Here is a 24,419-nt window from a genome sequence, read left to right on the forward strand (position 1 = left end):
AGACTGAAGAACAAAAAGACAGCAACTTGTCTGTTCCCCTTCCCCCAATTCCCCAGCACTGTTCCCATCCCCCCAATTCCCCAATAAAACTCTTAAAAATAAATAAATAAAATAAACAGAGAGCCAAAGACCAACAAACATCTGAGAAAAGCTTCAACATTAAAGACAGAGGCAAAAAGAAAGTGGAAGAAAGACTATGCAGTAAGATGGAAACCTCAAAAATAAAAACAAAGCCTATCCTCAATAACCTCAGAGAAAAGATACTGTTAACACTGAAACAAGAACATATGCTTATTTAAAAAGATAAAATAAGAGCCCCCTAGAAATTAAAAACAACAAATGGAAGACTCAAAGGAAAATTGAAAGATCAAGTTGAAGAAATTTTCCAAAGAATTAAGCAAAGAGACAAATAGGAAATGGGAGAGAATATTATTGTAGAATCTGTCCAGGAGTCCCACAGTTGAAACGTCGAGTTCCAGAATTAGAGAACAGAAAATGAAGAGAAAGAAATAAAAGATCACTGAGGATCCAGCACAATGGATGAAAACAGATCCTCCATACTAACACACATCATCATGAAACTTAAGTACATAAAGGACAGAGAAGAACCCAAAAGACTGGGAGGAAAGGAACAGGTTACACATGAAGAATAGAGAATTAGAATGTTACCAGACTTCTCAAGAGAAAAACTGGAAGCCAGAAGAAAATGGAGAGCAATACTTTCAAAAAGCTGAGAAAAATTTGTATCTAATCTAGAATTCTACACCAGGCATAACTCAGTGTGAGGGGAGAATAAAGACATTTTTTAAATATGTAAGGTCTCAAATATTTACCTCCCATTACCTTCAGTTACTGGAGGAATTACTCCACCAAAATGAGTATAAAGTTATCAAGCAAAAGGAGGACATGTATCCAGAAACAGATGATCCAACACAATAGAAAGGCAAAGGGACTCCTCAAAATGATAGTGAAGGTAGATCTCACAATGACAGATGTACAAACCTAATCCAGGTTACGGAAATTTTGAAGGGTCTGAGCGAGAAGTCTCTAAGAAAGTAAAATTGACATACTAACTGATGCGTTTGAAAGTGTTGGGATGAGATTTCAGGCACCTGGAGGAGACTTAGGAATGAATTGTTAAGTGCATAGAACAATGACAACAATCATTAACTCTAGAAACAATAACAAACTATACAAGGAAGGAAAAAATACTAGTACTATATGAGTTAGCTATGAATAGCACAATATGTAGTCATAATAATAAGAGGGTGCCAAAAAATGTATACTTTTTTTTTTTTAAGCTGAGCCATCCTGCCACCTGTTGGCAGCTCAGTAGCAGCTCAGCTCGGGTTGGGACTCGAACCGCTGTTGCTCAGAGCTCGCACTCTTGAGCAAGCTCTTAATCAACTGAGCCACTCAGCCAGCCCTGTATACACATTTTCAGAAAGGAAAAAACTATTAAAATTGTAATACTCAATATATACCAACAACAAAAGATGAATACAAGTTACATTCGACTTCTGCAATTACAAGAGGTGCTCAAAGTGGTTACAATCAGCGTCCAGGCACTTCTGATTATGGCAAACCACTGCTTGAGCAACAATGACCAGTGTCCACTTGTATACATTTTTTTGGCACCCCTGGTATAAGCAATATTAATTGAACCAAAATTATGATATAACCATATTGGGGAATAAGAAATGTGCCAGTGTGTAACTGGGGGTGACCAATGTGCTAAACCTCATTTTCTACAACGAAAGTCAACAGATAATGGCAAAAACTGAAAAATCAAGAGCATTTTATCTAGAGATTTGAAGGTAAATACCAAAAGAAACTGTTAAAAAAGAATGAAAGCAGCTGCCTCCAGGCAGGGGAAAAAGGAAAGTGAGGTAGAGGCAGAGTCAAGGAACTACTCTTTCCAAAATAAGCTTTAATGAATAATTTGATTCTTTAAACAAGGGCACGTATAACTTCAATAATACTTGTAATACTAAAAAAAGAAATAGAACTTTGCAAGAAAAATGAGAGTTAACAAACTTGGCTAAATTCAAAACAATTCAGAAACTTGAAAAGAAAGATTAGAACATTATAAAGGACATTAGTTAAAATGATGAGTAATTTTAAAAAAGAAAATGTTGAAAATTAGATTATATTAACACAGCTAGAGTTGGAAAAAATAATGCAACAAAGAAGCAAAAAAAAGTGAACTAATTTATACCCCAAGTTCATTAAGCAAAGGAGCTCTACTTTATTCAAGAACATATTATGAAGCAGTGTGCTGGAATGAATGTGGAATTTCACACAGGTACTCCATTCTACTATAGCCCACCAAAGCAAAAAGGAAATACTTCCTGAGAAGAGTTTTAAAAAGCAAAGGATTCCACTATCTTTAGGTTCTATCATTGCTGAAAAATAATAACAACGAACAGCTGATCAAAGGAATTCTCACAGCAACAACAAAAAAAAAGACAGGAGAATCATTTGGCAACCATTTACAGTACTTAGCACTGCTACATTTCATTGTAGGGACAAAGTCAATAGCACAGAAATGGTGCTGCAATCATCACATGTAGCAAAATATAAAAAAGGTCAATTTACAGTCAACTAAGAGAACACAGAATATGTACTAGTATGCTTTTGTAAAAACAAAAATATGCCAGTAAACTTAATTTTCTCCTAGATAGCCATTAGAGTGGCCTACAAGGAGAAAACAATTAGGAGAAAATCAAATATACCTAGATTATAATAAGCCTTTGAGTCCATTCTATGTGACATTCTCACCAACAGGGCAAGAAATTGCAGTAACAATTAGGTAGATAAATTGTTGTTCTGAAAAAAACTCAAGCATAGGCATCAGCATTTAGAACCTGTCCTTTTCAAGTTACTTATGAATAAACTATAAAGATATCAAATATATATTTATGTTTCCAAATACTGTATTTGTATTAATTATACATAACGGCAGCTACTATAGAAGACAAAATTCAGAATGGCCATGAGAAGCTGAGAACAAAGGGTAAAAGCAGAGAGAAAATAACAAAGTGATCTAATTATGATTCTAACACAAACACAGAATACAGTAACACCACACTATACAAAAATTAGATTGTGTATCATATTCAGAAGGTAGTGTGGAATAACACAAGTTTTGGGGGATCCATGGAGAAAAATAGAATGGAGAACACTGACTTTGGCGTCAAATACAATATTTATTAGGAGAACACTGACTCTGGAGTCAAGCACAATTTACTAGCTGCCTTACGTTCATCAAGTTAATTAACCTGTCTGAGTTTCAATAACCTTTTCTGTAAATTGAGAATAATATCTACACTAAAAGGTTATGAGGATTCTACATAATCTGTATCAACACACAGCATCGTATCTGGAACAGACATCAAATAAATGTTAGATTTATTATATATAACATTTAATAGAACAGAAACAAATCTGGGTCTCAATATGAATACTGACTATAATTTTTAAGTCAACAATAGAGTTCCATCACTTAAAAACCTAACAGCATATTATCAGATAATAAAAGCATAATGTAAAAAATTTTAAAGTAGTCTTCTAATAAACCACATCAGTAAGTCCTTTACCACAGTGATATGAATATTAATCCTATTTCCAATGAGTATACATACCAGAACCATGGTTTCTAGAAACAAATGTCATACAATATAGTCCCTCCATTTCTCCCAAACCTAGCATTCTCTTTTAGATACAGTTTCTTCTCTTAACCCCATACTACTCTGCACTTTTCCCCTGGGCTTCAGGCTATTAACCAGGCTAACATCTCCTACTGACTCCTGTCAGCTCTCAATCTCTTAACAGGAGACTCCCTCCATCTCCATCTCTCTAATTTAAGGCTAGTTCCTTTAAGGATACTACTTCTCTGGCAGTAACTGTAGTGACAACCCATTTAGCAAGGGATCTTGATCCTACTTGACAAAGAAGCAGAGAGTTACTATCTCCTACACCATCCTCAAAAATATATGCAGCTCTATAAATATCTACATTTATCCTTTTCATTTCTTCCTTTCTCAGAAAAAAAAAGTGACTTGTCTCCTATATAAAGCTATCACTTCATCTAAATTCCATTCCCTAGTTCCATCAGCTATCTTCTCTTTCATTGCTTCAACCTTCCTCTTCTCTCCACTGGCTACTTCCTTCAACCTGTCACTTTCATTAAAAAGTTTCCCTGAGGACCAGCCCAGTGGCGCATTGGTTAAGAGCTGGTTTGGGACGCTAGAGGGCCCCAGTTCGGATCCCACATATGAGGGCCAATGACACTGCCCTCTACAGCCAAGATGCTGAACAAAAGCTCAACCTGGAGCTGGGCTGCCATGAGTCGCCTGCGACGGCATAGGCTGTAGCCCCTGCTGCAGTGGGTTGCCATGGGCTACCCATGTGGCCAGCAGCCAGCATGAGCAGCCAGCAGCCGCCGTGAGCGGCCGTCCAGAAGCTGGTGACTGATCAGCCTCGCCTGGGAAGAGCGTAATGTTGGTGCCAACTTGGGCCAGTGAAGCAACATCCTCCACAACTAGACTGAAGAACAAAAGGACAGCAACTCGTCTGTTCCCCTCCCCCAACTCCCCAATAAAAATCTTAAAAAAAAAAAAGAGCTGGCTTGGGACACCAGCTCTGAGCAGCAAAGCCCCTGTTTGGATCCCACATGAGGGCCAGTGACGCTGCGCCCTCTACAGCTAAAATGGTGAACAACAGCTCAACCTGGAGCTGGGCTGCTGTGAGTCGCTGGCGACGGCTTAGGCTGCAGTGAGGCTGGCCGGCAGCTGGCATGAGCTTTCATGAGCTGCTGTGAGCTGTCATGAGTGGCCATCCAATGGTTGGCGAGCGACTGCCTCACTGGGAAAAGCGCAATGATCATAATACGAACATGGGCCAGTGAAGCGACATCCTCCACAACTAGACTGAAGAACAAAAGGACAGCAACTTGTCTGTTCCCCTTCCCTGAGTCTCCAATAAAATCTTTAAAAAAAAAGAAAAAAAAACATGAAAAACTTTTGTGATCAAAAGGTACTATTCAAGAAAGTGAATGGGAGAAAAGATTTGCAAATCATATATCTGATAAGGGTTTAGTATCCAGAATATATAAAGAACTCTTACAGCTTAACAACAAAAAGACAACCCAATTTAAAAAATGGGCAAAAGACTTACAGACATTTCTCCAAAGAACATATATAAATTGCCAAGAAGCACATGAAATAATGTTCAACATCACTGGTCTTTAAGGAAATGCAAATCAAAACCACAAAGAGATACCACTTCACACCCACTAGGATGGCTTTAATTTACATACACACACGGACAGAAAATAACAAGTGTTGGTAAGGATGTGGAGAAATAGCAACCCTCATACACTAGCAGTGACAAAGTAAAATGGTGCAGCCACTGTGGAAACCAGTTTGACAGTGCCTCAAAAAGTTAAACACAGAATTACCATAGGACCCAGCAATTCCATCTCTAGGTATATAGAGAGAATGCAAACATATGTCTTCACAGAAAACTGTACACAAACATTTATAGCAACATTATTCATAATAGCCAAAAGGTAGAAACAATCAAAATGTCCATCAGTGGATAAATGGGAAAGCAAATTATGGTGAATACATACATACAATGAAATATTATGCAGCCACAAAAAGGAGCAAAATATTGACAGATGCTACAACCTGGATGAACCTGGAAAACATGGTAAGAGAAAGAAGCCAAAAGGAACAGATCACATATTGTAGGATGCCTTTCATATAAATCTAAAATAGTCAAAATTATAGAGACAGAAAGCAGATTAGAGGTTACCAGAGGACGGAGGAAAGAGGAAATGAGGAGAAATTACTTAATGATTGTGGGGTGTTTTTTAAGGGTGATGAAAAAGTTTTGAAACTAGAGAGAGCTTGTGGTTGCACAACATTGTAAATACACTAAATACCACTTAATGTATACTTTTAAATAGTTAATTGTATGTTATGCAATTTTCACCTCAATAAAAAACAAAAACAAATTGAAATAACTCTAGACAGTAGGCTGAAGACACACATTTGCCCATTCCCAACTGAAATTCCACTAGTAAAAGGATTTATTTTAAGGGCATAAACTCACAAAAAGAAAAAGAACAGGAGATGAAACCATGGCAACAAAACTTTTAGAAGCTGGAATGCAGTACATGTGGTAACTGATTTAACACCTGAAAAAGCTAAAACTTAAGCCAGCAGTGAAAAGAAGACTGATTTCCAAGAACTCGAAAACACTCAGGAAATGCACTACGTTACTTTTGGAAGTGGAGGTGGAAGACAAAGCTGAAAACAAGATGGGCACAAAGCTTGTTTAATGAGTCACTCATCTCCCGAATTTCCCATACCTCCTCACTCTGCACTACTGGATGAATGTTCCTCTAGGCACAAGACTGAAGATTTTTCTGAAGGGGTAAAACAGAAGGGCAACTGGTTGCCACACTCAAAACAGTGATGAATAAAAGTCTCTCTAAAACTTGTATATTGAAACCTCTAGCACATTTCCCTCCCTTGCAGGCAACAGACTGGAGGATTCTTCTCTTGGGAATCTGATTAGCCTAAGAGAAAAGACCTACAGTTAATGACATCACAGGTAACCTGGTAAAACTCCTATAATGAGGGCTGCAGTTAGCAAGTGCCTTTTGTGATCACAAAACTGGCATTAAGATTTCGGTGCCTCATTTAAAAAAATAAACAGAGGGCCAGCCGAGTGGCGCGATGGTTAAGAGCTGGCTTGGGACATCAGAGGGCCCCGGTTCGGATCCCACATATGAGGGCCAGTGACACTGCCCTCCACAGCTAAGATGCTGAACAACAGCTCAACCTGGAGCTGGNAAAAAAAGCTTCCCTGAGATCTGACTTCTTCAGGGACTTCTCTCTCCTTCTTCCTCTAAAACACTGGTTCTCAATTTAGGGAGGCAATTTTGCTCCCCAGAGAATATTTGACAATGTCTGGAGGCGTTTTTGGTTGACAAATCTGGAGGGGTACTACTGGCATACTGCAAGTAGGGGCCCAGATGCTGGTAAACATCCTATAACGCACAACTCGGAGCCCCAAAACAAAGAAACTAGACACAAAAGAAAGAAGAAATGGGTGGCTACAAAGGGAGCCCCTGGCAGAATTTTTAAGATGATGGAACTATTCTGGTATGGTACTTACTGGTGTAAGGGATACATAACTCTATGTATTTGTTAAAACCTACAGAACTGCACATCAGAAAGAATGAGCTTTAATATATGCAAATTTTTAAAAATCAACCAGAAGTTTGGAATGCACACAATGTGAAAAGAATGTACTGTATTACAACTATATGACATAACCTCAAAAAAGTATCCAAAATATGTAAGAACTCTTACAACTCAACAAAAAGACAACCTAATTTTAAAATGGGACTATTTTTAGGACTTGAATACACATTTCTCCAAAGATATACAAATAGCCAGTAAACACATGAAAAGATAATCAACATCATTAGTCATTAGAGAAAAGCAAATCAAAACCACAGCGGGAGACTGAAAATGAAAAATAAGAAGTATTAGCAAGGATGTGGAGAAACTGGAACTTTCATAAATTGCCAATGGGAATGTAAAAATGGTGTAGCTAGTGTGGAAACAGTTTGGCAGCTCCTCAAAAAGTTAAACACGGAATTAACATATGATCCAACAATTTCACTCTTAGATACCCAAGAGAAATGAAAACATGTCCACACACAAAACTTTTCACATGAATGTTTGAAAGACCTGTACACTGAAAACTACAAAATATTGCCGAAATTAAATAATAATAGTGATATACAATAGAATAGTAAAGCAAATGGAGATATTTTATTCGTAGGTTAGAAAACTCAATATTGATAAGATACCAGCTCTCCCAAAACTGGTCTACAGGTTCAGTACAATCCTAACCAAAATTCCTGTAGGCTTTTTTGTAGAAATTGGCAAGCTGATTCTAAAATTTATGTAAAAAGTTTAAGGATTTAGAATAGCCAAAACAATTTGATAACAAACACAGTTGAAAAAATAACACTATCTGATTTTAAGAGTTACTATAAAGGTAATCATGATACTGTAGTATCAGTAAAGGACAAATACATAGCTCAAAATAGAACAGAGTCCAAAAGTAAACTCAAATATATTGTCAACTGATTTTTGACAAAGGTGCAAAGGCAATGCAGTGGAGAAAGAATAGCCTTTTCAACAAATAGGGCTGGAAGAGCTGGTATCCACATGTAAAAACAATTAACTTGGGTCCGTACTTTACACCGTTTACAAAAAAATTAACTCAAAACAGATCACAGACCTAAATGTAAAGCTGAAAACTATACAACCTACAAAAGAAAACATAGGAGAAAATCTTTGTGAACTTAGTTTAGGCAAAGATTTCTTAGTTACAACATTGGAAGCACAATCCATAAAAGAGCAAATTGATAAATCAAACTTCATCAAAACTAAAAACTTCTGCAAAAGACATTGTTACTAAAAAGACAAGTCATAGATTGGGGGAAACTCTATGCAAAGCATGTATCTGATATAGGACTTCTGTCTAAAAAAAGTAAAGAACGGGGCCGGCCGTGTGGCGCGTTGGTTGAGTTGGCTTGGGACGCCAGCTCTGAGCAGAAGGGCCCTGGTTCAGATCCCACATTAGGGCCAGTGATGCTGCGCCCTCCACAGCTAAGATGGTGAACAACAGCTCAACCTGGAGCTGGGCTGCTGTGAGTCGCCCGCAACGGCGTAGGCTACAGTGGAGCTGCAGTGGGCTGCCGTAAATCTACTGTGAGTGACTGGCAGCCAGCATGAGCTGCCAAGAGCCACCATGAGCAGCCGTCCAGTGGCCTGCAACCTATCTGCCTCACCCGGGAAAAGCGCAATGATAATACCAACATGGGCCAGTGAAGCGACGTCTTCCACAACTAGAATGAAAAACAAAAGGACAGCAACTTGTCTGTTCCCCTTCCCCGATTCCCCAATAAAACCTTTAAATAAAAAAGTAAAGAACGCTCAAAACTCAACAATAAGAGAACAATCCAAATTTAAAAGAGGTAAAGACTTAAACGCTTGACTAAAACTGATATACAGATGGTTTAAAAAATGCTTAATAATATTAGTCATTAGGGAAATTAAATTAAACCATAATGCAATTGCACTAAACACCATCAGAATGGCTAAAATAAGAAATAGTGATAATACCAAATACTGTCAAGTATGCGGAGAAAAGGCAATCTATGCACTGCTGGTGGGAATGTAATAAGAACTAAACTCACCTATTGGAGGTTGAAAGGCAACTGAACTTTTGGGAATTTATAACCAAAGAAATAAACTTATTCACACAAAAACTTATACCCAAATGTTCATAGCAACTTTATTCACTTGGAAATAACCAAATGTCCTTCAATGGGCAAAAGGTTAAACAAATTGTAAATACATCCATATAATGGAATACTATTCAGTAATTAAAAGGAACAACTTAATATACACAAAAACTTGGAACACTAGCCAGGGCACTATACTGAATGATAAAAGCCAACCTTATAAGTTAAATATTATTGGGTTGTCAGGAAAGTCATGGCGTATTCTTTCTATGTTTTTCGTTGCAAAAATGTGCCATGACTTTCCCGACAACTCAATATATGACTCAATTTATATGACATTTTCTTGAAATAAAATTATGGAGATGGAGAACACATTAGTGGGTGCCAGGAATTAGAGATTGGGACAGGGAGGAAGGAGGGAAGTGGATGTGTCCATAAAGGGTTAGTGAAATGAAACTTTGTGGTAATGGAACAGTTCTGTATCTTCACTGTGGTGATGGCTACAGGAATCGACACATGATAAAATTGCACAGAACTACACACACACATACACATACACACACACACACACGAGTGCATGTAAAATTGGTGACAACTGAATAAGTTTGGTGGATTGTACTGTCATTTTCCTGGTCTTGGTATTATACTATAGTAATGCAAGATGATATTAGGGGAAACTGAGTGAAGGATACCCAAAACCTCCCTTCTGTATTTTTGTAACTTTCTGTGACTCTACAGTTATTTCAAAATAGAAAGCTTTCTTAAATAGGCAAAAGACTTAAACAGACACTTCACCAAAAAAGATATACAGGTGGCAATAAAGATGCTCAACAGCATTAGTCATTAGGGAAATATAAAATAAATCCATAAGGAGATACTACTACATACCTATTAGAATGCCTAAAATTAAAAAGACTAACCATACCAAATGGTGAGGATGTGAAAATGTTCATTGCTAGGAGAAATCCACTGCTAGTAGGAATGTAAAATGATACATCCACTTTGGAAAATTCTGCCTCTTTCTCAAAAAGTTAAGCTTACCATATAATCCAATCATGTTATTCCTAGGTATTTATCCAAGGGTAAAGGAAATGTGTCCACACACATATTTTTACGCATGAATCCTCATAGCAGCCTTATTTGTAATAATAGTGAAAACCGGGGAACAATCTAAAAGTCCACCAAGAAGTGAATGATAAACAAATTGTGATATATGCATACAATGGAAACAACTCTCCAATAAAAATGAATAACCTGGGCCGGCTGAGTGGCTCAGTTGGTTAAGAGCTCGCTCAAAGGTTTGAGCTCTGAGCAACAGCGGTTGAGTCTGGCCCGAGCTGAGCTGCCGCTGAGCTACCAACAGGTGGCAAGATGGCATAGCTTAAAAAAAAAAAAAAAGAATAACCTCATTACATGGATGAATCTCAAAATAATGCCAAATGAAAGAAGCCCGACAAAAAATGATTCCATTTGTATGTTTTCTATAGTGACTTCCATGATTGGGTAAAGGGGAAAGGTGAGTGGGAGGGAATGATTATAAGGAAACTTTGGGGAGTGATGGATAAATTCACTATCTTGAATGTGGTGCAAGCTTCACAGATATACATGTGTCAAAACTTATCAAAATGTACACTTTAAATAAGTACAGCTTATTATTAAAGGAGATCAGAATATGCCACATCAAAACATGCCACTTTGGCATAAGGATTAGTTGAGCTGAAGGCAACTGAAAAACAGCAGGCACAGAAAGAACTCTCTACTCTCTCTCTGCTTAAAAGCAGGACATAAATCTCCCTTGATAAAGGTGACATAAATTTCCATTTATAAAGGTGTTCCCTCTCTAGACCAGAAAAAGAAGAACCACACTTATCTGCATAACAGATCTTACTAAACACCCTGTATCTATCACACACTTCCTAGGCAACTTTCCATAATTTACACCCCCAGAAGCCCAAAGTCTCCCTTTTACTTTGTCTAGTCTCTTCTTCATGCTTTATCATTCTAGTAAAATGGTATATGCGTCTCCCAGACTTCTCATAGTGCCTGGCACACTTTATTAAACTGAATCATCTTCTCCCTCTCCCCTCTTCCAAACTTGCTTCTCCTCCTACCACAATTGACCCAAACCAGAAAAAATAATCCTAGCCTCCTTCCTCAATCAATACCAGGTCCTATGGATTTCTTTCTCCTAAATCTATATCAGCTTTATTCCCACCTTATCATCTCTACTCCTCTGCCTTTATCATTTCTCAGATACAACATCTGCCCCATCTCCATTTCTGTCTTACTCAATCCATTATCAACAGTGTAGCAGAGTGATCTAATCCACAAATCTGACATTCCTGCCCAGCTTGGAATCCTTCAATGGCTCCCTGCTGTCTCCACTCTAAAATCCAAACTCCTCAATACAGCATAATAGGCTCTCCATCTCCAGCCATATCTGGATACTATAACTTGATTTTTATAACCTTTCCAATTAAAGGACTGCGCTAACTTGTGTCTTTGGTTGCGGTCATCAATGGATCTGAAATGTATTTCCTACCTTATCTACCTAGGAAACTCATTCTACTGGATACAACTCAATTGTGACCTCTTTTCTGATTTTTCAAAGTTAAGCTTTTTTTCATTTATGCTCTCAGAGGGCCTTGTCTGTACCTGTATTATTTACATGTCCACTCCAATAAACTGACACAAAAATCTTATTAAAAGATTGAATGGTTTAGTATATTCACTCAGCTAACAGTCTTGAGGTAACAACCCTCTCAGTCACTCTAAGATTTTATACAATGTTCCTGCCTGGTCTCCCAGTGTATATCCTTCTATTTTATCTTTTAACAAATACTAGTTCTTTTTGGACTAGCCTTAAAGGCAAAGAGTAAAGTAAAACACTTTAAAAAGCATTTTTAAAATACTTCATTCTTTCTATTTTGAAAAATCAGGACTGGCTTCACTGGATGACTCTGCATGCGTCTGTGTGTCTGCATGACCATCTGATTCCACTTGAACCATACAAGGAAGACAAATTTGGTGTCCCACATATCCCACTCACCAGACACCAAGCTCACTATTCACAGGAATCTACTAGCCATACCTCATCCATCCTCCGACTTTCTCTGCACTTGTACTCCCATGTCCACCCCCAAGAACTTTGACAAAGCAAGAGAAAAAGCCAGTGCCAGAAAAAGTGATTGCATAGTATCAGTAGCATTTACATTTTAAAGTTTCTCAATTGCTAACATACTGTGGATAGTAAATGCCAAAGATTCTGTTGGTTGATTACACACACACACACACACACACCCCTCCCAGCATCTATTTTCTCCTTCCTCCCTGACAGATTTCTTCCATGTATCCACTCCTTTTCCATGTAGCCATGTGCTTCAGGGTAAGCCAACCACATGCTCAAGCCAAGGGATGGGCCTGGGTGGCTAAGAATAATTCCATCAGTCTTTACCAGTGACTAATTTAGGAAAGGGAAAGTAACCCAATTTTGGTCAATGAAATGAGAGGTTAAATTTCCTGTAGGCTTCTGGAAAAGTCCTTCCTCACTTTTAAAGAAAAGGGCCATGTGAAGCCAGTGTTTGTGTCTCTTTCCCTTCTCCTGCCAAACGTCAACCCCAAATATAACTGTTTGCATATGTTTAAACCAAAAATTTTAAAGTATTACTATTTCTTTCAAATAGTGATCAGACGATAAAAAATCAATACAAGTTTTCAAAACAGTGATCAGTCAACATTAACTAGGTAGTATACCAAAAGAGACGTCTTGCCTTTGCTGTGAAAAGCAGAGTTTTGATAAAGCTCAGAGACAACTGGATGTATGTAAAAAGAAATAGGCAGTAGACAAAGAGAAGCCCAACAGGCAGTACTGATCTTGGGAGATAAAAATAAGTGGCTGATGGCAAAATGATCAAAATATCAAGGAAGGGCCGGACGAGTGGCGCGTTGGTTAAGAGCTGGCCTGGGACGCCAGAGGGCCCCAGTTCGGATCCCACATATGAAGGCCAGTGACACTGCCCTCTACAGCTAAGATGCTGAACAACAGCTCAACCTGGAGCTGGGCTGCCATGAGTCACCGGCGACGGCATAGGCTGCAGACCCTGCTGCAGTGGGTTGCCATGGGCTACCGTGTGTAGCCAGCAGCCAGCGTGAGCGGCCGTCCAGAAGCCGGCAACTGATCTGCCTCACCCAGGAAGAGCGCAATGATAGTGCCAACTTGGGCCAGTGAAGCAACGTCCTCCACAACTAGACTGAAGAACAAAAGGACAGCAACTTGTCTGTTCCCATCCCCCAATTCCCCAATAAAAATCTTTTAAAAATATATATATATATCAAGGAAAAAATGTGTCAGTGTTAGTGGCTATAGAAGGTAGAGCAGTTTTACTCGGGTTCTAAATTCAACCAAGAAATAAACAGTACTCATGTACATATCTTTTGAAGCATGTGAAAGCAAAATGTTTTTTTTTAAAACTGCCCTAACTAGTAATTTAGCATTTTTAAAATTCTGAACTTACCCCTCATTTAGGCTTGGGGCAATTTTGATGACAAATCTTTAAAAAAATGCTTTAAATTTTAAATCTGAAGTGCAAAATAACCTGCAAACACAAATCAGACCCTAATCAGCACAACTTGGGAGGGAGTTGCCAATGAGAAACACCAAATTCTTAATTCTTAAAACCTCAAACTACATAACCGCTTGACCTCCACATCCACAAGGAAGCAAAGAGAAGAGGCCCAAAAGAGCCGTTACCATTTAAATTTTTCTATAGCAGGCAAGGAGTAAAAGGCATCCCTCAAACAGCCATTTTGAGCCAAAAGCAGAAAATCTAGTCACAGGAACACACGTGTAATTTGTAAGCCCTGGCTCAGATATGTTTGATTCCATGTGCTCGCCATACTCATAAGTATTGGTTCCACCAAAGGAAAAATTTAATATTTCTGTACTAAACTCTTACTCGGAGGAGTGAGGCAAAAGGTAGAGTAGAAAGAGCCCCAACTCAGAAAACCAAGGTTCAAATACCAACTCTTCTCTTTCCATTGATAGATGGTCAATTCTATCTGCATTTATGTTTCCTCGGGTATAAAATAGAAATACCTACCTCTTCAGGTTATCATGAGACTTGGAGATAATGTATATAAAAATACCCTGCACATAATAGGTACTCAATAACACGGAATTAAATATGTACCTAACATAATACAAACAAAAAAGAAACAGTTACAAAAATGATCGAAATTATAGGCTGTGAAAAACTACTCTGGGATTTTCAAGCTTAAATTAAGTAATTTAGTGGAAAAGAACAAAGGACTGGGAGTCAGAGGTCCTGGGTGTCTGTTTTGCAACTAACTAGTTAAATGACCCTGGGCCACTCAACTTGAACCTCAATTTCCTCTGATAAAATGAAAGGACTGAATTAGCCTGAAACTATTTCTCCGTGCAACTTAGCAATATCACAACCATCAAGACACAAATCTAGAACCCCAACCTCGAGCTCAGTACTACCTCAAAATAATGTTTCAAGATTGCCTCACAAAAGAGAAAGACTATGAAACATGTGGATGGCAGAGGCAGTTCAGACAAATGGGTGGAGGGAAAGGTTTTACACTGGGTCTGAAAAAAAATGAATAAAATTAAAGATGATGAACTTGATATTAACATACAGAGTGAGAGATATAAAATAGGTGGAATACAATGAGGAAGACCAATGAGGAAGCAGGTTACAGATGCAAATGAGCAGAAATAGAAGATAACCTTAGCTATGACTTTCAAAACTGAATTTGGGGGAATAAAATATGAAGAGAAAATTACACAATTCAAACAGGAGGTGACCAAGATTTGACTTTGGCCACAGAGCAGAAAGAGGGAGATAGAATGCATTTTCAGGAAGCGGCAAAATTTAGTAATCACCTAACCAATAAAAGACAGCAATAAGCTAATTCAATAAAAAAATAACTTATAAAAAATGTATTAAAGAACTGCAGATATGGGAAATACGGCTTGAATAACAAGATCATCTCAACGACCAGTTTTAATATAATCAGAACTATGAAACTATCTTTTAGAGCAGTTTTTCCAACTGATGGTAGTGATCTATTAGTGAATCATGACCAATTTTTCAATATAATGAAAAAGAAAATGTCAGGGTAATGCCATAGCATAAAAGTAAACGCTGTTTTATCTGAAATGTCTATCTCCGTTCTCTGTGTATAAACATGTATGCTTGTGCTAGGTCGAAATGGTAAGTATTTCTTACACGCATCTTGGTCAAAAAGGTTTCAAAACTTTGTATTATGAAAGTTTTCAAACTCAGAAAGTATAGTATAATGAGTCCCCATATATTTACCATCTAACTTCAACAATTTCTGAATGTCATTTTTTTTCTGAATGTTGCTTTTTAATTGAAGAACCTTCACTGAAAGGAAAACTATAAATAAGTGTTGCTAGCACAGGAAATACCAAATTTCCTTAATTTCTTATGTTGCAATAAAAAATTAAAAGTAACATTTAGATAAAACTTTCTAAATGTTTTATTTTCCCCAAAGACTTTCCTTAAATAAAGGACAAGGTTAAAACTTGTATTCCTTTAGTATTCAAAATGATCTCACAAATGACAAAATATGATACAAATTTCAGAACCTGTTTGCTCTGAAATGTTCACAAATCAAAAGAATTTATGTATTTTTTGAGTTAATCTCTATCAATTATATATAGTAAGATTAAAAATCTAGTCTTAAAATTAAGACCAAGTTCTCAAGTTTCATTTCATCATAAATTTAAAAGTTCAAGTGAATTGACAATTCTCAATAAATATTAGACTGATGGATACAAGCAACACGATCAAACATTTAAATTTTTAAAAATAATTTCAAGTCCTTAAATTACTAAATAAGTGAATTTTTCTGACTATATTTAGTTCTGCTTAGAAATATTTTTAAAATTAAAAAATACCTATTCAAAAGCATATCACTAAGATCAGTCTACTTCCTATTTATGTGTACCAGTAACTCACCTCACCATCCCATTGCTAATACTACTCAGAAAGAAATGGGTTTTCTAAATCAGACATATCACACATATTTTATTTGTTTAACCAGTTTTTTAAAATTATATGCAACAGCAAATCCTATTAATTTCACAATGCTATTTTTTAAAGTGAGCAGTTTTCCTATCCTAATCTAGCACCTTTAAGAGCTTGAAGAGTTTTTGAATGTCATTTTTTAAAACTTTTTATTATGGAAATTTTAAAACATACACAAAAATAGAGACTATTATGATCAATTCCCATATACCCATTATCTAGCTTCATCAATGTCATTTTCATCCTGAATGCCATTTTTATTTAACACCTTTTCTATTTTAAAGCAATATTGAAAAATATTTATAGTTAAGTACAACTCACAAACTGTCTACTTAAGTGTTCTGGCCAATGACTACCTTGATGGAAAAAAAATGCTTTTAGAAATATTTTTAATATGACACAAATCAACATTACTGAAAAAGCTATAATTTCAAAGCTCACGTAATCTATTTTCTAATTAAACAGCAAAGCTGATGAAAATGTAACACAAAATTAAGAAATATAAAAATTTATTTTAAGATTTAAAAGCATATTTTAAAATATCAAAACTCTCACCTGCTTCTGTAATACAAGACATATTGAAACTGTACATTTTGTAGGAAAATGAAGCCTTCAAGTTACTTCTCCAGTGTACCTGGGGTTTCAGACTTTTAGACATGTAGTTCCCTTACACCCAGGAATACCAATATGTTAACCAGAACTTTCTCAATGATTCAATTTCAGCTATCGATTCAAAGAAAATTCATAGACCATACTACAAATCTTATAGATTCAACTGTTCCTCTCTTCTAAAGTTTACCAAATTCAGGTAAGTCACACAATATAATTATACAAACATTACCAGAAATGCTGAAATATATGCAGACCCATGCTGTTTGAGTTAAAATTATGGCTGTTAAAAAAGCTTGCTCCTGCTTGTGACTCTCCTAAGCCTCCCTGAACAAACTCACTCCTCTTAAATTCCACTGTTACTTGAACCTCATATGGCATGCCTGGGCAAATTTGATGACTTGGATTTTGTTTTAGAAGCCAGGCTTACTGCCAAGTCGGCTGTGTCTACTCCCCTGACCCACCAGGACAGCTTTAGACAACACCTCCCTTATTTATGTTACTGCTGTGAGCAAACTACCACTTACTATCAAATGAGGCTCAATCTACTCAGGTTTCCTATCTCTTAAAAGAGTATTGCAATTGACTTCACTGTATTATGGCTTCCTCAACCCCACCTCTTATTTAAAATAAAACTTCACTATATTGAATCATCAACAACTCGATAATAAGAAGCACAGTAAAGGACATATTAAACTTCACAATCAGTATCACAACTCACTATCTGCTCTTAAAAGGTTTCCATTTTATATATCAGTATTTTATTTATCACTTTCTCTGAAGAAAAATGAATTCCACATTTTTGTACCAAAAATGTTCTTATGATCACACTTCATTGAAAAAATATAGAGCGCTCATATGCAGAGCTTGGGATATGCCTTCAATACAAATACATACATGTATACTTTCAGGCAAAGTTTACTGGCTACCATAGAAAAGCAAGTCATTATAAGTTGATTCTACAACTTCCCCTAAATTACTCTTAAATGCCCTTAAATGCTTAAGATACAGTACTGGGCCCCCACGATTTCTTGGTCACATACATAATACCCAAGTTTTAATTTTTATATCATATAATAAAACTACTACACTATTACCTCTGCTATTAGTTTAAAATATATGCTAAAATATCCCTGCTGTATTGGCAAATGGGAAAACCTAAGAAAATGCAGGCATAGCAAACACTCTTAAAATGATGAAGTTTTAACAAAACAATATGACGACAGAATTTTTTTCCTCAATTTCTCCCATACTCATTAAAACACATTCATTCACTAATCTCCAGCACAAAATTCTGCTAATACTCCCAGGAGCATCCTCTCTTTACCCGTATCTGAAAAAGTGTCAAAGAAACAGAATATTAAATTATTCTTCCAAGTTAAATAGTGAAATATTTATCATTGACTCCATCACCTAATTCATATTCTCACTGCATTCAAGTATAAAGAAAAAGCTGACCAATGGTATGAAAATAAGGCTCAGCAATAACCAAATCCTCCTTTACAATACCTAATGTCCTATACAAATACACCATTACATTTCTACAGAAAACCATACAAGCAACTTCCCTTTTTTCATACTGATTTAAATATCTAATTATACTTAATATGGTTAGCAAATCAACCATCTTTCACACCATTCTGAGTCAGTAACAACTTAATTCAAGAAAGTAGAAAAATAATGAAAAGCGAATGACCTGATATTTAGTAAGATATAAGAGGTAAAATTGAAAAGAATAACAGAATTAAGAGGATAAAATAAAAATGGCTAAGACACACATTCCAACTCATCTTAGTAAGGTTTAAATTACTGGCTCTTCAAGATGTTTTAAGTTTAGTATAGGGAAAAGGGTCTAGGAAAGAGGAGGAAGTGAAAAATAACCTATCATCAGTTTGTTTGTTTCTTTTTAAAGAAATGTAAACTACCACCACTTAATGAGCACCACTGGACCAACAACTGTGCCAAGACCTTTAAATACATTATCTCATTTAAATACATTATCTCATTTAACATAAGATAAAACAAAAATGTTGAGTAAAAATTATCAATAAAAACTGAAAAGTGAGAAAATAAAATTATCTAACACAGTCAATACATATAAATCAGATCTCCAAGCACTAAACAAAGTAAAAACCTACAAATTAAGGACTAGACAATGATCTAGGAAAAATTCCTCAACTTTACGTATGAAAACGTTGGGTATTAAAGTCATATCTGACAAAATTACACACATCTTATCATAAAGTAAATTTATTACAAAAATACATATTGTATCTTATTTCTCCCCTTTTAAAAAGTGGCAGTAGATAAGATACTACACACAGTATAGCACACACTCCTCCCAGTGACTCTCATTCAGGACTAAAAAGTCAGTATTTAGTAATGAACAAACTCTGAGAATAAAACTTTGAATTTGAAAAGTAGAGATTATTATAACATCAAACTGAAGATATACAATCAGTACACTAAAATAGAGCACCAGAAGTTGCTCTTTATAATGGCGAATTATGTTAATAATCTATATTAAACACTTGTCAATTTTAAATTCTCTATTTACTATTGAGGAATATCCTCATTTTGAAGCTAGGTATTAAGCAAAAGAAAGTTTAAACAAAATAGTTTGATTCATTATTAAGTGGAAAATCAAAGCTAGCATTGTCCTCAGTAAAAAATAAAAAAGCTAAAGACTCTAGGGTCTTAAATTTTCCTCAATGGGAAAAATTTCAAAACACCTCAGTAAGCAATAATTTTAAAAAATCAGTCACAATATCTGACATTAACAAGTGTCAAATCATCAAATCATCTAATTTGTACTTTAACAAGCCTGTTTAGGACATTCACTAATCAGCCCCTTGGCTTATCCTCAGTTTCCATCCTCCCATCCCCCTCCCCAAATATTTTTCAAAAGTCTTCTGTATGGAAATTTAGATGTGATACAAGTACTCTCAAATCTTTAGAGATGGAAAAACTGCAGCCCCAAATTACCAAAATCTGCTGCCTTATGGATCCGACCAATAAAAACCAAAGAACTGAAACAAGTCTCATCAGCTTCCTCTACCACAAAAAGAGTGAGCACTGACTCAAAACTTAAGCAAAATTTATTAATTCAACAAATATTGGGTGCCTATGTTAAAGGTACTGTGTTACGCACAACTATGAACAAGATATAGACACTATTATCTCTGCCCTTACAGAACTTCCATTCCAATAAGAAAGTAAATCCAAAAACAAGTAAAAACATTGATATAACCCAATACTGACCTGAATTCTACCAAACAATTTTATTCTCATGGTCCCTTTTACTGCATCTTATTATCCTAAAACCATGTCAGTTTATCCACTTAGTTCCTTCAAACTACAAACATAATTATGCTTATTAAAATGGAAACTAATTTTGTAAACCAATAATTGTGAAACCTTTGCTTTGAATATATAACATATCCTTCTCAACTGAATTTAAAAATTAGCTGCTAGGTGTTCACAACAGCACTATTCACAATAGCCAAAAGGTAGAAACAGCCCAAATGTCCATCAATGGATGAATGGATAAACAAATTGGGAAATATACACAACAGAATATTATTCAGCCATAAAAAGGAATGAAGTACTGATATGTTCTACAATATGGCTGAATCACAAAAAAACTATGCTAAGTGAAAGAAGCCAGACAAAAAAGGTCACACATGCATGATTCCATTTATTTGAAATATCCAGAATAAGTAAATCCATAGAGACTGATCCCCGATTAGGGACTGGGCTGCCAGGGACTGGGAAGGGGCCAGGGAGAATGAGGAGCAACTGTTTAATGGGTTCGGGGTTTCCTTTTTTGGGTGATGAAAATGGTTTGGAACTACATATAAGTAGTGGTTGCACAACATTGTGAATGCACTAAATGCCACTGAGTCATTCACTTTAAAATGGTTTGTGTCATGTGTATTTCACCTTAATTTAAAAAGCTTAAAAAAAAATCTACTAGAATATTTTAAAGCGAACTTTTTGTCACAAATAAAACTGCTCAAGTTTAACTTTGGGAGTTTCAGTTATAAATCAAATTTCAAACCTTAACTCCGTTTAGACCCATTTTAACATCAAAATGGTTTGGGGGCTTTTGGGGCAAAAATCATTTCTTAAAAAGCTGTTTTCATAGGTTTTAAATGTTATTCAATATTTTGGATGTACATAAAATTCTTATTTACATGATGATACTCCTGTGCCTAGTAGCATAGTTATTTGGGTTATGTGCCCCCTTCCTTGGCCTCCCATTTCCCACACTCCTTGAGGAACTTTGGTCCTTTTTGCATCTATCATAACACTACAAAGTATCTAACAGTACCTTCAACATAATAGGTGTTCAAATGATGTCAGTGGAATTGAAATAAACACAGCCAACAAATAACTATTATAAATTAATGTTGAAAAAGACATCTAACAAATAAAGACTAAAAGGACTGATAAAACAAATACTAAATACTGCCCAAACAATCCTATGCCTCATGTTCAGATTTTTCAGTGCAATTCTACAGAACAGTCTGTTGAACATCAATATGAACATGAACTAATTCATCTAATACCCGGAAAGAATAAACAGAGATTAGTCTTATCCATCTTCCTTTTGAAGTTCGCCTGCATATGTAATAGGGAAAGTGAACTTAATGAACCACAGTATTCCAAACCAGGTCACAGTAGAGCTCTAAGTCCCCAGCCATCATCCTGTTTCTATTTCCTGATTGGTCTGACCTCCAAGCATTATGGTGCCCAGCCTTCCCAATTCACGATCTCCTTTAAAATATCTTCCGAGGTGAGCTTTTCTTAAAAATCAAAATTGACTTCCAGAACTTTCTAGGCGAATTATGAACAAGGCAACCCACTTTCTTTTAATCATCCGAAACACTTTGCTCAAGAAAAGAAACCTAGTTTTCAGAAAGTCCCGTTATGAGTTACGCTTCGAATTAAATGTGGGCCATAAACTTGCACAAGTGGAACTTAATAAGATAGCATTACTCTCCCAAGCAACAGACATGTGCACGAATTTTAGAGAGCTCCTACACTTCAAGAATGCATATCTTTCAAATAAAGATTTTTTAAAACCCAGAGTAGATGAAAAGCCAAGTGCGCTTACACTTCAAAGGGACATTTTCTCCGCACCACGATGGCAGAGCAGCGACAACCAGACGCCACTTGGGCAGCGGCACTGATCCTCGGCCTCCAAACCCCGGGCGACCACTGGCGACAGGCATCCCGGAATCGAGTTCCCCACTAGTTCACTTCCAGCCAAACCCGCGGCCACTTTCACGTCGCTGCGACCCACACGCCTCTCCGCGATTTAAATTTGCTCTTCACTCACCACACACGCACACAGGGTGTTACCAGACCCCGGACAATCAAGGGACCAGGGAAAGCGCGAGCTCGTGCGAGCGAGGAGTGGAGCGAACGCTCCTCGGTCCCGCCCGGCCCGGCACCCACCTGCAGGCCGCGAGCCCGGGGGCGGCGGCGCCAGCGCCCCGTCCTCGCCAAAGACGAGTTTGAAGTCGAGCTCGTCGTGGGCGCCACAGTTTGCAGTAGTCATCGGCGTGGCCCAAGGTGCTGCGGCTCCTCCTCAGGCGGCGGCGGCGGCGACGGCTCCTCAGCGCCGCTTCATGCCGGGCCGCGCCGGCCAGGAGGTCGCAGCTCCGCAACAAACTTTCCGGGCGGGAGACCGCGACGCCGAATGTACCGTTCCGAACTCAAGAGCTGGCCGCGCGCCGAACCGCACCAGGAACGGCCGCCACTGCCAGTCGCTGGTGCCTAAGCCGCCACAGTGGATGTAGCCAACATTCCCCACCCCGCAACAGCCGCCGCCGCCGGCGCGCTCCCGCGCCGTGCCGCGCGCCCGACCCCGCCCCCTACCGCGCGCCCATCTGGCCCAGCCGCTCATAGGCCACTGGCACCGCCCTCTCACCGGCCTACCGCGTGACTCCCTCTCCCGGAGAAGGAAGTCACGTAAATATGCAAAACTGGATAGCCCCGCTACTTCTTGGGAGTTGTAGTTTGGCCTCTTAATTTGCTCCTCAACTCATTCTAAACCAGGCCCCCCCAGGTGTAGGGTTGATAGCCCTCTCCAATTGGATTGAGGAGCCCACCACCGGCCAATCGGAGAAGGTCCCTTTCCTTATTGGGCGGAGCTCACGTCGAGGAAGGGGAGCGGGAGCCCTGGTGTTACAGGATTGGCGACTAGCTGCTGCTGTTGCTTCTGTTAGCTGGGAGAGGTATCAGGGCTCCGGAGGGTTACGTGGATAACACTCACACCCTCACCTCCCCGCCCCAACTCCAACCCTAATGGCGGGGTCTCCAGAAGGTGGGGACCAGGCCGAGCCTCCAGCTAGGGTGGCGCGCAGCCAGAGGAGACCTGGGCTGCGCTACGAGTCCCGAGTCTGAACTCCCCGCCTCTGCATACCCACCCCTACGGGGCGGGTCCCGCACTTCGTTGGCTGAGCTTTTGTGTGTCCCAACGAGCCGGCCTAACAGCTGCTCCCTCGAGGACAGCCGGCGAATCAAGGCCTCAGCAAAACCCGACGGGCATGGTCTGTCCCCTGTGAGAAATTGGGGAGACTGAGCAGGAAAGCCCATCAGGAGATCGCGCCACTCTCGGGCCCTGGTCTCTGCACCCCAGTGCACATCCATGAAAGCAGAAGGGATCGTGCTACGCTACCCAAACCGAGTGGCTCTTCGTGGAGAGGAAGTGACACTGTGTCTGAAGAGCCGTTTTCGCTCTTGGCCTCTCCCCAGCAAGCCTGTCTACCCTCCTCCGCCCCCCCAGACGACCTAAAACGCCTCCTCCTGGGACTTTGTGTAGAGGCCGTGCCTGGGGACGCTGAGCCTGGCTTGTTTACTTAGGGCTGCTCCAAGGCTCAGTGTCGACTGGGAGCTGGGAGGCAGAGGTGACGGACTCCCCTAGTTCCAGGCTCCATAGAGTCTAGCATCCCTACTAGAGCATTGAGGAGGAACCAAGGACGCTGTCTTTCTCAGAGGCTTGGGTGCAAGTGCAAGGGCCCAGGCACATCCCACACTGCCCACAAAAAGTCCTTGGGAGAAGAGGGGCAAAGTGGAGGGCCTTGCGGAGACCTCTCAATATATGATACCAGAGCTACCAAGGAACCTTAGGGAGAGCCTAAGTAGGCCCTAGATCAGGAGGATAGAGAATGTCCAGAGCAGGTGAAACATTTATCTTGATTGGTTCACCCCTGAAGTCGGAAAATTTTTCCTGCCTGGTGCTCTGTACCCATACCTGTACTAGACCTGGGGACACAGGTAAATTAGTCTCCCTTCAGGGGTGGGGGAGAGGAGGCCAGTAAATCTATAGTGACCATGCAAAGAGATTAGGGCTGTGCCAGGAACTCAGAGGTTCTTAATCC

General features: G+C 38.5%; 1 protein-coding gene across 2 annotated transcripts in view; it reads right to left on the bottom strand.

Annotated features, from left to right (window-relative positions):
- NFATC3 (nuclear factor of activated T cells 3) overlaps positions 1–22,865 on the bottom strand; it is a 100,407-nt gene extending 77,542 nt beyond the window's left edge. For both annotated transcript variants that reach the window (XM_019654920.1, XM_019654910.1), the window contains exon 1: positions 22,492–22,865. In XM_019654920.1, the coding sequence (XP_019510465.1) occupies positions 22,492–22,594 (103 nt within the window). In that variant the 5' untranslated portion in view covers positions 22,595–22,865. The remainder of the gene's footprint in view (positions 1–22,491) is intronic.
- Positions 22,866–24,419: the final 1,554 nt, after the last annotated feature.

Source organism: Hipposideros armiger, unplaced genomic scaffold (genome assembly GCF_001890085.2).
Source record: "Hipposideros armiger isolate ML-2016 unplaced genomic scaffold, ASM189008v1 scaffold_9, whole genome shotgun sequence".
Taxonomy (NCBI): domain Eukaryota; kingdom Metazoa; phylum Chordata; class Mammalia; order Chiroptera; family Hipposideridae; genus Hipposideros; species Hipposideros armiger.